The sequence below is a fragment of the Diadema antillarum genome, unplaced genomic scaffold (genome assembly GCF_040938485.1).
Source record: "Diadema antillarum isolate AM-2024a unplaced genomic scaffold, OU_Dant_1.0 seq00001625_RagTag, whole genome shotgun sequence".
NCBI classification, from domain to species: Eukaryota; Metazoa; Echinodermata; class Echinoidea; order Diadematoida; family Diadematidae; genus Diadema; species Diadema antillarum.
The window spans coordinates 28,138-43,802 of record NW_027272334.1 but is presented as its reverse complement, the minus strand read 5'-3'; the positions used below and the strand labels follow the sequence as shown (position 1 = coordinate 43,802).

General features: G+C 38.6%; 1 protein-coding gene across 1 annotated transcript; it reads right to left on the bottom strand.

The window, feature by feature from the left end:
• Nucleotides 1-1,739: 1,739 nt before the first annotated feature.
• Nucleotides 1,740-15,286, bottom strand: LOC139711205 (NADH-ubiquinone oxidoreductase subunit 8-like). Its single transcript, XM_071623123.1, has 6 exons — nucleotides 15,247-15,286; nucleotides 11,070-11,132; nucleotides 10,278-10,367; nucleotides 8,264-8,436; nucleotides 5,694-5,822; nucleotides 1,740-3,340 (listed from the first exon to the last, which is right to left on the bottom strand). Exons 1-6 carry the CDS (start codon nucleotides 15,284-15,286, stop codon nucleotides 3,209-3,211), a joined length of 627 nt encoding a protein of 208 aa, XP_071479224.1. The 3' UTR covers nucleotides 1,740-3,208.
• Nucleotides 15,287-15,665: the final 379 nt, after the last annotated feature.

Genomic DNA, 15,665 nt, shown 5'->3' with positions numbered 1-15,665 from the left:
AGTTTATTTGATGAAAATCGCTTTTGAAATGGCTGCGATATCCAAAAACATGAAACAAAGAGATCCTAATAAAGTTGTGGCATGTCGCCTTTTATTACTATCACTTTTTTTTTTGATATCTCAGCCATTTGAAAGCCAGGTTTCATCAAATAAACGTTTAACCCGTCTTAAAACTACATGCTCTTTCATATTTTATAAGAGGATTCTCATTATCTCACTTAGGTATGTGCAAAACATGAATCCCCACCTCAACCAGTACTGTACAGTCCCTTTAAGGGGGCTGTGACATCATCACTTTGATAACTCTATAAAGGTTCCTGTGTTCATAAAAGAGTAGAATTAGTACAACTATTTGTCGTAATCTCATATTCACATTTTATGAGGTGATGTCATAGCCTTCGTTAGTCTTCGATAGACTACGAGTTTTCTAACATATTCAAATTTTATGTCTGCATCTCTGAATATGGTTCTTCTTAAAACCTGAAAGCTTGCCCAAGGTTTGCTCAATGTAGTGATGACTAATGTATGGAAACTGGATCCCAAGTATTGAAAAATGTTTTTGAGGTACAGGTTAATTGAATAGCTTGTTACATATACTACGTCAGGACGGAAGAAACATCCATAAATTTCAATATGTTAGTAAACTGGCCTTTTGACTTAGACATAAATTTTCACTAAAACTCCAGGGGGGCGTTTCATCAACGAGTTCGTCGGAGTTTTCACCGACAAATTTGCTATCAGCCAATCAGACGCAAGGATTTACACGGACAACTGTTAAAAGCTAATAAAATCCTTGCATCTGATTGGCTGATAGCAAATTTGTCGGTGAAAACTCCGACGAACTCGTTGATGAAATGCCCCCCTGATTTGAATAAATCATATGAAACTAGGACCTGAGCCCTCTGCCCCATAGATATTCTTAGAATAATATGACCCCCAAAGACAGATTTTTTTCTTCAATGTTCAAAATGATGAACTTTTAGCCATGGGTTTGCCCGTCAATTATGTAATGAAATAGATGTTGAAACAAAAAATAAATGTCCATACAACAAGAATCATACAGATTGGGAATGTGCATCAGACATTAAAAGGGACCCCCCCCCCCACACACACACACACACACACACTCACACACAATTACAATGTGGGTTCAGTGACTGCAGACAGATGAGTTAAAACCTGGTAAAGTTTGAGGAAAAACAATTTGTTCAAAAGTAATTTAGAATTGGTCCACTCCATTTGCCATCTTACCTAGATGAGAATAATTTGTTATCAGAATTGTGATTAAATAGGAGTACACTGTAAAAATACAATGTCACCTCATCAAGTTTACTTCATATGAAGTAAACATGAATAATTATACAAATGCCCAAACAATATGTGTATTATTTGTTTTATAAAACGAAGCATCAGCCATTTTCGCAGGTGTAAGTAAAAATATGAAATCTCGCTCGGTCACCAACGTGAAATGAAACTGCTACATGTATTAGTGCTAATGACCTGTCACTGTACAATGTACTACTGTATACGTATGATCAGTCATGAGCAAAATTATGTGTCGGGCAAATGAATGCTTGGTCACTTGTATGTTCTCAATCAAAAAATCTAATTACACTACTATCTGTTTCATCATTCTATACTCTATAAGACAATCCACATACACATGGACTAGAATTTCAGTGAAAGCTAATGATTCACAGCACACAGACAGCACTTGTGGATAAAACAATTCACTGGACTTGACAAATATTTAATAGTCAATATTTATTCTCCGACCAACCATCACCAAGCTCTCACATTTTTTAATTCTTTTGTTTCCAGGTGCATATTTTACACCTTAAAATACCCTCGCGAGTTTCTCCCAAAAACAAGTACAGCAATACAATACTGCCCTATCAAAAGATTTCTTGTGACTCTCAAAGCTTCCTCATACTTTGTGTGAAGCAAAATGAAACAATCTGACCTTGTTAGTCTGAAAGTCAGGAGCATCTCTGATGCGAGCATCACAATGAAAATACACACACAGTAGTCTCTAGTAATCTTTCACGCCAAACTTATGAGTGTGGAGAGTTAAACTCTTATATTGCAGGGACTGATACAAGCAATGTAACATGTCAAATGTATGCAAATAGAATTTGATGAGCATCCAGACTTTAATTCCGTTGGCATGGGGGAATCTCCTCAAAATTAGTACCTAAATACCATGACATTTACCTTGCTACATCAGGATACAAAAGCAAAGAAATGCATGTATAAAGAGGAAATATATGTATAGAGAGTTTGGATCTGCAAAATTGCCTTGCTATAAGAGAGTTTTGTCAAATCTGACCTCTTTATAATGAGGTTCCAATGTACAACTGGCAATCTGTTGGCTCACGATGTCAGTGGCCTTTTGGGGTCATTGTCATGAGAGGGTTCATCAAACTCTAGCATCCCTTACCCACGCATTTGTGTAACAGGCGACAGGCTGGACAAAGGTTTCTGCAAGTAATGCCAATGTGCAATTGCCAACCTTACACAGCTCACACAAACTACCACAAAGATGAGCAACTCGATGCCCCTTTTAAGTGATGAATTTGTGCGACAGACATTTTGCATGAACATCTGCTTACAGGTATGCATGGAGAGCAAAGGTCAGCATTTCAGAAGGGATTTTGTAGAATTTAGTTGCAAAATGAAATACATTATTTCTGATTGACATCTTGACACAACTAATAATGTTCACTTTCCCACTGACTGTGGATGCAATTAAATCCATTATGTTTCTTGCATATCAAATGTTGACAAAGCAAACCAAAGGAAACCAAACTCTATGTGACAAATGTAGTCCACTTTTTAAAAATTGCACAGATTTAATGATGTACAAGTGTAGAATATGGGTTACACTACAACAACTGATGAATGAATATGAATTTTTCTCCAGAAACATGTGCAATATTGGGTTTTCTGGCAGAAAACACTTGAAACAAGTAAATGTAAGTCCAACATTTTCCTATATTTTCATATAACTGACTACAATCACAGGAGAACAATATTTCTCTCGGGCTTTCTGCCTTTTCACAAGACAAAAGAAAGTGAGTATATATTGGCGATATTATGTGATGTGACTTTGCTTTATAATGTATAGATAAAAGCTCTTGTTATTTGAAGTTTTTTCTTTTCTTTTCTCAAAAAACAAAATGACAGAAGTCATCCTTTGGCCATCCTCCTATCTGTAGAGATGATCGGCCTGGATGTTGGCAGCAATCTCCGCCTCCCACTTGTCTCCGTTGTTTAGGAGCTTCTCCTTGTTGTACAGCAGCTCTTCATGGGTCTCTGTGGAGAACTCAAAGTTGGGGCCCTGTATGTTTGAGAGGTGACGGGAGGTGGAAAGAGAAACACACATTACAGTATGTCCAAAAAAAAAATTACAATCAGATTTTCGCATTGATAACGCCCAATATGATTAAACCTTCTAAATGCTACTTCAGGGTCTTAAAATATAACATCTTAGCTCTATTTTGCAGAAAACCCCATTCAATTTGGTTATGCGGTCACAGGGAAATGTGGATTGTTGTAAAGCATGTCACGAGTCTGATTCTTCCAAGTTTGGCACTTGGATGCTCTTGGAACTGCATGTTAATGTGTAAACACAATAGACAGAACTTGGAGGAAAGAGATTCCTGACATGCTCTACAAAATTCCTCATTTCTCCTTGACCACTGAAGCAAATCAAATGGGGTTTTCTGTAAGATGTGGGCAATGAGTTATAGTTTCATACCTTAAAATTGTATTTGGATTGATTCACTATTTTTAAAGTTATCTTTAAGGAGGGTACCGTTGTAATTTTTTTTTTTTTTTTTTTTTGGGGGGGGGGAAATACGATACATATCAATTATTTCAGGATGCTCTACGGCTGGAAGGCCAGTTGCAAGTTTAAAGTGCTATAATAGTTGGACCTCCTCCTTCAGTTTAAAAAATTTGCTGCTGCCATGGCAACGCATTATGCGATACTAATGAAAAAAGGTGTCTTGCACATCTACCTCTGATAGCGGACACACGTGCCAAATTTGGGGTCAATTGCTCATAAAATGAGCGAGTAGTTTGATCCACAAGATTTGCAACGGACCGCCCAGCCATCCGACCTCAGAGTGATTCCTATATACCCCATACACACCATGTGTAGATGGGGGTGTAAAAAAGGATGTTATCTACAAGCTGATAATTCAAAATACATAGATTATGTGACCCAAATTCAGCAACAGTCACCACGATCACCTGCGTGCAAGTAGAGGTCTGCTTTGTACATTGAAACTAGGGCCAGTATTCTAGAAATCAGACCAAGCTTAGTCTCCATACAAACCATAAATTTGAGGGAAGCTCCTCCATTGCCATAACACAACAAAGGAGCATGCATTGTTTAAGCAATGAAATGTCACTAGGCGTTTTCACATCAGCCCGATGTTTCGAAATAGCGCGCTATTTTCTGACTTGGGAAATTTTCCCGATAGCGAAATATCGCGCTATTTGATAATGTGAGCACAAATTAACGCGCTAATTGTGTCGCTCTGATCGAGAAAATTTCTCGAGTCCAACTCGGGAAATTTCTGAAATAGCAGGATAGTAGCGCGCTATTTGATAATGTGAAAACGACTCGAGAAATTAGCGCGATGTATCCATTATGCCTAGTGTGTGTGACCCGATCGATCGAGGCAAACCGTACACAAATCATGAGGAATTTTTGAGCGGGCACACACATTACTTATGCTATTTGCACATACTCAGCTGTCGAATTAGCTTGAAAAATTCGGGCTAAGTCTCTTCGGACTGATGTGAATAAGAAATGAAATAGCGCGCTAGTTCGCAATCGCGAAAATATTTCGAGCTTGGATTTTTATCGGTCTGATGTGAAAACGCCGAGTGACATCATATCACTAGCTGACCACAATTTAAAGATTCCTTCATTATAGCCAAACAGTATACAAATAATGACTGCTATGAGGGGCACAGTTAAAATTATGGGCCCGAGGTGATGTGAAAACCGTAACCATGCCCGAAGCGAAGCTGAGGGCATGGTTATGGTTTTCACATCACTGAGGGCCTACATAATCTTAACTGTGCCCCGAATATCAAGCAGTCATTATTTGTTTTATATACCGAAAATATAGATTCCGAAATATAGATACCGAAAATATAGATTCTAGTCTCTTTTACAGCACTTGTAAGTTGTAATCAATGCTGATCGACAGCGCGGCGGTCGTACGTACATGTATCATTGGTGCGTACATGTGATCATCTATGTGTACACAGTGTATGTACGTTGCGAGTTGCGACTGTCTCCAAACCAGTCCGCTAGTCTCTTTTACAGCACGCTGATCGAATGCGCAGCGGTCGTATCATTGGTGCGTACATATGAGCGATCTATGTGTATGGGGTCGCGACTGTCTCTAAAACCTATTTACTAACCGTGCCCGGGCCCCGGTCACACTAACTCAAAAATAGGGCACAGCTATTTTCATGACTCCCCTTTTAACCAATCAGATGAGAGGATTCTAGAAATGAGGTATATAATAAAGTATATGATATAATGTAGATGATACTTTTGGGACCTGAATGTCTACTTCAGGGATTTTGTTAAAACTGTGTTCGTTATAGCGGGAGTGCACGGTATAAGATAAGCACATACTCGTTATCTGTACACATCGCCCTCTCACCTCAACAATGGCATCCACGGGACACGCCTCCTGGCAGAACCCGCAGTAGATGCACTTTGTCATGTCGATGTCGTAGCGAGTCGTCCGCCTGCTTCCGTCTGCCCTGGGCTCTGCCTCGATGGTGATTGCCTGTCAGGAAGCGAAAGACCACAAATGTCAAACTCTTATATTGCTATGACTCACTCTTCACACAATACCACTGACAGATTTCAATCCTTCACTCAGTCTGCTCACAGCAAGTCTTAAAGGGGAATGAAATCCAAATACACATGTTATGGTATGTATATGTGAACGAGTGAATGCAGCAATATCAGTAGAATACATCAGTGAAAGTTCAAGGAAAATCAGATAATCCGTTGCAAAGTTATGAATTTTTAAAGTTTGGCGCCACCATTGCTTGATGAGAAGACTGCAACTCTTTGTGACGTCACGTATGGAAAACAATGTATGAAAATGTAAAGAACCTTCCACAAAATTCATTTTTTTTTAAGTACACATTCCTTTGACTTGATACTCATATATGCTAAGGGTAATATTATTCTCCCCTGCTTTCTGAAGGAGGTGAGTTAAGAATTCTTTTATCAAGCTAGAAAAGTGAAAATATGCTGAATTTTCTATTTATAATTTTTCATATGTCATGATATCTCACACTGCTCTTACATCCTTGTACATCTGTCTATGGTGTCAATAAGCTGTTTTGGGTAATCTTGACTGCAAAATTCAAAACAGAATGGCCTTTGGGCTACCAGTAATGCTCTTCTACCATCATCTTTAAAACAACAAAATGACAAAACAAAACAAAAACAAAATATAGTGCAATGAGTGCACAAATATGCAAATCAAAAAAATAAATAAATAAAAAATTGAAATCAAACAAAGTAACAGGTACAGCACAACCAGGGAAATAATTTCAAAAGTTAATAACTTCTTGACTCTCTGTAAGGCTGATACACAGACAGCAAAAAAAACATAGGGCTAAATGTGGTCTCAAGAAAGTTAGACTTGTACACACATTATGTCAAGCACAAGAACTCTCCTTCAAGATGGGCCCCCCATAAAACAAACAAACAAAAACTAAACTAAATTAAACTAAACTAAACTAAACTAAACTAAACTAAACTAAACTAAACTAAACTAAACTAATCTAAACTAAACTAAACTAAACTAAACTAAACTAAACTAAACTAAACAAGGAAAAGTAGAAATTACGCGGTGCGTAATATATGTCCCCGCCGGAAGTAGCATTTAGTAGCAAAATGTACAATATAGGTAAAAAATCAAGGTCAAAGTTCAAAGAAGTCAAAGGTCAAAATTCTGTGTAGAAGTTTTGAAGCTCTCACCTAGTGCCATCACATAAAGGAAACAGAATCGAAATCGGGTTAGAAATGGCGAAGGAGTAGCATTTTGTAGCCAATGTACAATATAGGTTAAAAATCAAGGTCAGAGGTCAAAGAAGTCAAAGGTCAAAATTCTGTGTAGAAGTTTTGAAGCCCTCACCTAGTGCCATCACATAAAGCAAACGGAAGTGAAATCGGGTTAGAAATGGCGAAGGAGTAGCATTTTGTAGCAAAATGAACAATACAGGTCAAAAATCAAGGTCAAAGGTCAAAGAAGTCAAAGGTCAAAATTCTGTGTAGAAGTTTTGAAGCCCTCACCTAGTGCAATCACATAAAGCAAACGGAATCGAAATCGGGTTAGAAATGGCGAAGGAGTAGCATTTTGTAGCAAAATGTACAATATAGGTAAAAAAATCAAGGTCAAAGGTCAAAGAAGTCAAAGGTCAAAATTCTGTGTAGAAGTTTTGAAGCCCTCACCTAGTGCCATCATATAAAGCAAACAGAATCGAAATCGGGTTAGAAATGGCGAAGGAGTAGCATTTTGTAGCAAAATGTACAATATAGGTAAAAAAAATCAAGGTCAAAGGTCAAAGAAGTCAAAGGTCAAAATTCTGTGTAGAAGTTTTGAAGCCCTCATCTAGTGCCATCACATAAAGCAAACAGAATCGAAATCGGGTTAGAAATGGCGAAGGAGTAGCATTTTGTAGCAAAATGTACAATATAGGTCAAAGGTCAAGGTCAAAGGTCACGACTGAAATTCTGTGTAGAAGTTTCAAAGCTCCCATGTAGTGCTATCATATAAAGCGAACAGAATCAAAATTGGCTCATAAATGACAGAGAAGTAGCAAATTGAAGATTTTGATCACACACGGACGCACACACGGACACACGGACGGACGGACGGACGGACGGACGGACGGACACACGGACACACACACGTACGGAGCCCGTTTCATAGTCCCCTGCTCGAACTCGTTCGGCGGGGACAACTAAACTTAACTAAACTAAACTAAACTAAACTAAACTAAACTAAACTAAATCCATCCCAGAATCAAACAAACAAACCCTCAGAATGACCAGACACAGGATAAAAAAAAGACACGGCTCCAATACTTAACTAAACTAAACAAAACAAAACAAAACAAAATCCATCCCAGAATCAAACAAACAAACCCTCAGAATGGCCAGACACAGGATTTAAAAAAAAGAAGAAAAAACAGCTCCCATACTAACCTGTGCTGGGCAGACAGCCTCACAGAGCTTGCAGGCAATGCAGCGCTCCTCACCAGAGGGATACCTGCGGAGGGCATGCTCTCCCCGGAACCTGGGGCTAAGGGGTCCCTTCTCAAACGGATAGTTGATGGTGGCTGGCTCCCGGAAAAGGTAACTCAGTGTCATGCCCAAACCTTTCAGTGGTGCGTAAGAAGAATACATGTTTAAGGATAAAGATGACAATTGAACTGAATTGAATATTGCATTGTCCACTAATAAAATTGTGGAAATAGGCTTTACAGCAAGACATAAATGAAATACAAATAGCAATCATTCACAGAACAGAATACATTCCATGTTACAGAAAACATCTAACAATCAGAAGTCTTTTACTTCGATTGTTACAGAAAATTATGAATAATACAAATCTTATGCTATTCATGATGCAGCTTGCAATTTGAACACAATTCAGTAAAATATACAAATGACATTAGAAGATTTTTTGAGTGAGTAGATTCAGGGAATAATTTTCCAACTGAAATTTGATTTAGCAATTTCAGCTGATGAACAATATTTCAAATGGTATCCCGTACATTTCTATGAAAGAAAACTGCTACACAAAAGTTAGTTTGTGTAGCAGTGGTGTAAAAATGCATAGCAAAATTGCGATGCAATACCAGGAAAATCATTCCCTGAGATTTCATAATCATAATGATATCATAACATTATCTGTTTTATTTTTTTACTTCTATAGTTAAAGTAAGGGCTCCGAACTGAACGTACACAACAAACATGAACATTAACACATATTCATAAGTCATTTCCACGCAAACACTTCACTCTTTGCACAATGCACCTTTTTTTCCCCCTCATTCTTCCCTCCCTTTCTCTTTATCGCCACTCAGGGAGTGGTGATTTGTATATTATCATCTAACAATGTCGTATTGCTTAGACAATCATTTCTGAGGCCCTTGTCCTCGTCAAGCGTTTGCTTATGATGATGGTCTCCTGAATTTCTGTACATCAAGAGTTGCCTAATTTGTCTTTGAACATTAGAACTTATGTTTGCATCAATGTATGCATGAAATAATTTGTTTGTTTTCATTTTGCATTGTGTCAGGGAAAAAAAAAATGTTGGATATTTGAAGTAATCATTTATTTGTTTTAACTGTCAGATTCAAATTATACTGTGCTCAATTACTTTGTTCAATTGACTTTGTATTTCATTTATGTATGAAAAAGAAATTCAGAAATCAAATCAAAATCAAATCAACTCAAACAACTGAAATTCAACATTTGACAATACCAATCCAACTACTTGCAGTTATCAGTGCATCAGTGGCCTCCCAATCTCACTTCACGCGGAACATGCACAATTTGACAATGACTATTCTCATAAGCAGTTTGTTTTTTCTTCTTTTTTTTTTTTTTTTTTAGGTACCCAAATACCGTACAATGTGCCTGGCAAAGGCAATATAATATTGCTTCTACTGCTGACATGCAGCCACATCATGGATAATGATTGTTTCTGTAACTCCCTTCATGTTCTCATTTGCAAATGCGTATCTATCAGAAGAAAAACATCTTCATATTTTACAGGGAACAAGATAAAACGAAAGTCATGGTTTGATCCATGGAACAGTACGAGAAACGGCACAGAAACACTAGACAAGTTATACCTGGTAATCACCATGGTGCAGTTGATGTCATCTACACTTTCTCTGAAACCATGCAACATACAGGCATATCTTCCTCATTTTGTTCCCTTTTTTTTTTTTTTAAACATTAGGTGTCACAAAGTGACTACATTGTGCTCTATGTCAAAGTATTGTCTCTTTTCATCTTACCTAGTTTCCTCTTCTCTTACTGTCTTGTCTAATTTCATTTTTTTTTTCTTCCATTGATATGCTTAGAGACATTGATTTATTTTCTCTCTTTTATTGTGATATACACTAGATATAAAAATGGTCATTGTTATCATTATTATGAGAACTAGTAAGCTGGCAGCCACTGAACGCGGTGAGGGCTGTGTTACCTCTGATCAGCTCGGTGAAGAAAAGTGTTGAGGCGGCCCGGTCTGTGATGTCCCTCATGGTGTCTCCCGGCTCTGTGGCATTCACATACTCTGCAAGATGATACATATATGATGAGCATTCTCAAGCAGTACAACCATAAAACACAAGTTTCTGCTGGTTTAAAATGCACTCTCCTTAATAAATATACATGTATGCCCCTTTGTCTGATGACAATAATAACAATGATAGAGATAATAACAACAACATGGTCTTCTTTACCCAGGGTAGTCTCTTCAGTGTTGACACTGTTCTTCAAAAGGGCCCTGCCATTACTATCACCCTAGCATTACCAGGTACCCATTTATACACCAAGGTCATGATTAAAGAATTCCTACCTGAGAACAGAAGTTACATGTTGAGTTATCAGTTCATACTGTCCATTAAAACTCATTCAGAGAGGAAATGTATACATGGTGTTTCCAATTCAATCAACAAAGTTTTCATATCAACAAATAATTGGACTAGAAATTGATCCTGTTGCAAAAGGATGCATACATGTAAATACGATGTGAAAAATATCCCAACAGTCCTCATTAAATGAGCAAAAGTTTGATATTGATTAAACAAAGATCAGTTTTGAATGCAGTTAAGTTTAATGTATCGTAGGTACTTCTCTGGGAAATGTCGACTTAAGATACTTCATGTTCTTAATGTACAAAAAAAAAACACAACAACAACAAGCACCTATGTAAAACTTGACTCAAGCAAAATCACAAAAACACTACCCCCAAAAAATGAGTAATTGCACTTACTATAACATGTTCTTGCCGATGCATATGTCACTGGTTTCAGTGCATTGTACAGCAGAGTAGTCCCTGCACAAAATAAAATAACAGAATTACTTACACTGTTGTTTGTTTCTACTAATGCAGTAACAATGATTCTTGTTTGGATATCACATATACTTCAGAAATGAATCACACTGTAAGTTATATATTAATGGTAAAAGGTTTCCCTGGGCCTGGGTAATTTGATGATGATAATTCAAAATTAATAATAGTCATCATTGTTTAGTCATCATCATCGTTATCACAATGGACAACAGAAGTTCATATTTTCCCATAAAAATGCCAGAAATTTGGCATTTGCAGACACAAGCTTTTAAATAAGGCAGTGTATACAACCACACGCGTGTGTCTTTACCATCCAGCCACACTCACACGAGTGTGGTTGTAGCCATGGCCCGAGTCGCTGGATACAGCCACACTCGTGTGTACATGTAATGCAGGCCTCGAAATAGGATTTTGGAGGGGCACGGCCATTTAGAAAAGGGCACTTTTTCCAAGAGGCCAGGGCACTTAAGTCAGTCAGAGGGGCACCAAGGCCACATTGGAAAGGGCATGTTTGGTGTTTATGAAAAAAGAAAGAAGAAAAACAAACCGAGAAAAACAAACAAACGCACACGCACACACACACACACACACACACACACACACAGTGCAACACACAACAAAAACCTCTTCCCTACAGCTGTAACACATTCCCGATCTCCGCGTTTCTATCAGGTGAAACGACATTTTTTAAAACAGGAATAAAACAACAGTAGGTATTGATTGAAACTCGACACCCTTTCAGGCCAGCCAGGCCAGGCTGCCATGATGAAACTTCAAAGCACATTCCGACAGCTGGCTGGCAAAACCACAAGGCAAAGGAATTTGTGTGCGCGTGTAGATTGCTATGATTAGTCTGTGACAGACAGTTCATGACCTCCAAGAATGCGCCAGTACGCGCGGTTTCTTCTGTTGATTGGTCTCTCTCTCTCTCCACCCCTCCCCATTCCCCAGTCTGGCACACCTTGGCATCGTGGGATTTTTCTTTTTTCTGGGTGAACTTGGAGTTCACTCTTTACTACTCTATCATTACTAGTATGCGCTGCCTAGCTACTGTAGTACATACTCGCGGCCGCTGCGCTGCGGAGGCAGTCGGGACGGTAAAAGCCGGTCGGGCGTACATGTGTATTACGTACACGTCGTCTCGTATCTCGGAAAGATACTTTGAGTTTGAATCAGATATATCGGGACGCGAGTGAACTGAAGGTATGATATTTGAGATCAGGAAAGTTGTTCAAGCTTATTAAAGAGACTTTGAGAAAGGGCATATCATACGTCATGAATAATAACTTTCATTCTAAAAGGGCACCGCGGCCCCAAGAAAAAGGGCACATTTTTTTGGCCGTAACTTTGATCAAAAAACAAAAGGCATTGCGGCCAACGAGAGGGGCACCGACGGCCATGGCCGTCGGTGGCCGTCGGTTAATTCAAGGCCTGTAATGTACATGTACATAGGGATACACACATGCACACAGTACAGAGAAGATGATCGCTGTGCGTGCATGTCAAACACGTTAACGCCACACAATCAGCTTGCTCACAAAGTGTTGAAAGTAACCTCATTTTCATACCTTTTAATATTGTTATTTTACAAATATATTTTTCGCTCCATTCTCATCGTGTTTGCTTGATATGATGGGTTTAGAATTAACAGCAAAGTTACAACTGCCGCTAAATTGGGGGACTTTGGATTGACATCTCTAAACTGCTGGTGGTGTGCTAGCGATCGCTCAGCGCAGCTGCAGCCTAGCCAGCGCAGTTGTGCCGCCCGCCCGCCGCCCCAGCAGGGACCTGGACCCGTGCGCCGGCTGCCTGTGTACGCTGGATCATGGATGCGCGATTTGCGAGTACCCGGGCTGAACGAACGAAGGCGAAGTCTCCGTAACGACATGATGTATCAAAATCAATTGTAACTTTAAATTCACCTCATCAAATCAAGAAAATGAGAATATAGTTAAAAATGAAACTAGAAATGTCGCTACGGCGACTGGTGTATGCCTCCGCCATAATGCATGGTTCTCCTAATAGGTCTATAGTACAATGTCTTGACAATGTGTGATGACAGTTTCACACAATTGGCAAAATATTAAAATGACAGGTTTGCCACAAATGTGCTGAATGTTCACTTTCCCAGAACTAGGTTCAATTGGATGAATGATTAAAACGTTAGAGTGCAGGTATTTGGGGGAACTGATGATTTTTACTTGACTTTTGACCCTTTTATAAGTTTATGCATTGAGTAATTTTCAAGGTATTGAGAAAAAGTATAATTTCAGTATCAAATGGTAAAATAGTATTATCTAAACCTGGCCTTTGACCTTTGACCCCACAGTTCCAAAGAGAATCACTGTTAGGTAGAACATGCATAAATATGTAAGTTTCATGATAATACCTTGAGTTACTTTTGAGATATGGAGGAAGAAGTGCAATTTAGCACTTTCACTTGACCTTTGACCTTTTGGCAAGAAACTTCCCACAGAATATATATTGGGTTATACATGCATACATCAAGTTTAAAAAAAATCCTTCAGGCATTGCATAAATATAAGGAAAGTAGTGATATATTGAGGAGTTGACCTTGACCTTTGACCTCCTGACCTTTGACCCATGACCCCCAACTTCCCTAGATAATCACTGCCCATCGGTACATGCATACATACTAAGTTCCATGAAGATACCTTGAACCATTTGCGAGATATGGAGAAAAACATGAAATTTCAACCTTTTTTTCACAAAATAACCTGTGACCTTTGACCTTTGACCTTTGACCCTGTGACCCTAAAATCCAAACAAAGTATTATCCCCCCAGGATATACTCTCATACCAAGTTTGATGCAAAACCACCTCACGGTACTTGAGATATTGACAAAAACAAAACGGGACGGACGTACGGACGTACGTACGTACAGACGGACGGACGGACGACCTGAAAACATAATGCCTCCGGCCACTTCGTTGGCGGAGGCATAAAAAGTAAATTTGTCTAGATGGTGTGATAATATTAAATGGGATTAATCTTGGAGGCAGGTTCATGTTCATCGCTTTGCGGTGGTGCATGATCGCGTGTTGATGTGGCCGGCCACACACACATTCCCGCTACGCAATAAAGAGCTTCTTCGTGTGTGTGGATATGTACATTACACACGAGTGTGGCTCACCGGTGTGGCTGTGTCCAGCAACTAGGGCCATGGCTACAACCACACTCGTGTGGCTGGATGGTAAAGACACACGCATGTGGTTGTATACACTGCCTTTAAATAATACTAAGTGAACAGGAATGTCATTAGCTGTGCATTTCCCATAGAACCCACAATATTTTCCCCTGATAAATAATGCTGACAAAAGTGGGTCAAACTAAAGTAAAACTTAAAAGTCCCTCTCTACTAGTCATGAGTATAATGGCATAGTATGCAGAATGATAATATGCCAGCTTTCCCTCATCAGTCAACTTAGTACTTGGAGATCTGTGTCCACTCCCATTGGTCCCAGACTCGGCTCAACTCAAAATGAGTCAAATCATGGCCACACTCATAATAGTTAATACTTAAAAATGGAAATGTAATAAACAATCTAACATTACTTAGTCTGATCCAACTATTGATTGTACGCTACAAGTCGTAACTTCCATCTTTTCATTGTTAAATTTATAAAATTTTAAATATTCCAGCTCCAGTAAAGCAATATCATGCTAACAAAAAAAAAACTCACTTTCTAAATTGCAATCCAATGAAAATATGCTATTATGTTGCCACTAATGACAGTACAACTGAAGCCTAATTTACTTCTATAAACTAGTAGAATCTAGACTTACACAACTAGACAACGTAGACAACTTAGACAACTAGACAACTTAGACAACTAGAACTAGAATCTAGACCAATCTATGCCGTAATTACACGTAGGCCTACGGGTTACAGAATTTTGAACACATGGGACTACCTCTTGTCCACTCTAAATCTTTTGCTTATATTTTGCGCAAATATGATTTCTGTGATAATTCATAATCTCATATCGGCCTAAAATCAAGTCAATCACAACTTTTTTAGAACGACTTCAGCTAATTCAAGTACGATTACAAATGCGAGTAGGGCCTACTTACCCGATTTTGAGGCAAGCGACAGATGCCGTAGAGTCGCCATGATGGATCTGTAAAGTCGTCGGTTACCAAACAAGAAAATCCCAATCTCTCTTCGATAGTCACACAGCATGTGCGCCATCAACGGCGAGGCACCACTATTTGTTTTATAAATTCTGTGTGAAACAAGTTTTTATTATTTTGATATCAATAAGATATTATTAGGATGGTGGTCCTGACAGGAATTTATTCCTTCTCCTACCTGATTTTTTTTTTTGCATGTTTTTGTCTGATGGTTTTTTTCCCCACTTTTCTTAGGACCACTTTGCTTTGCTTTATTTCTGGATATCTGAGGAATTTCAAAGCCGATTTTCATCAAATAATTCATCTTAAAATTGTATGCCTTTTGATATTTCATATACCGTACATGGTTTCTGATTATC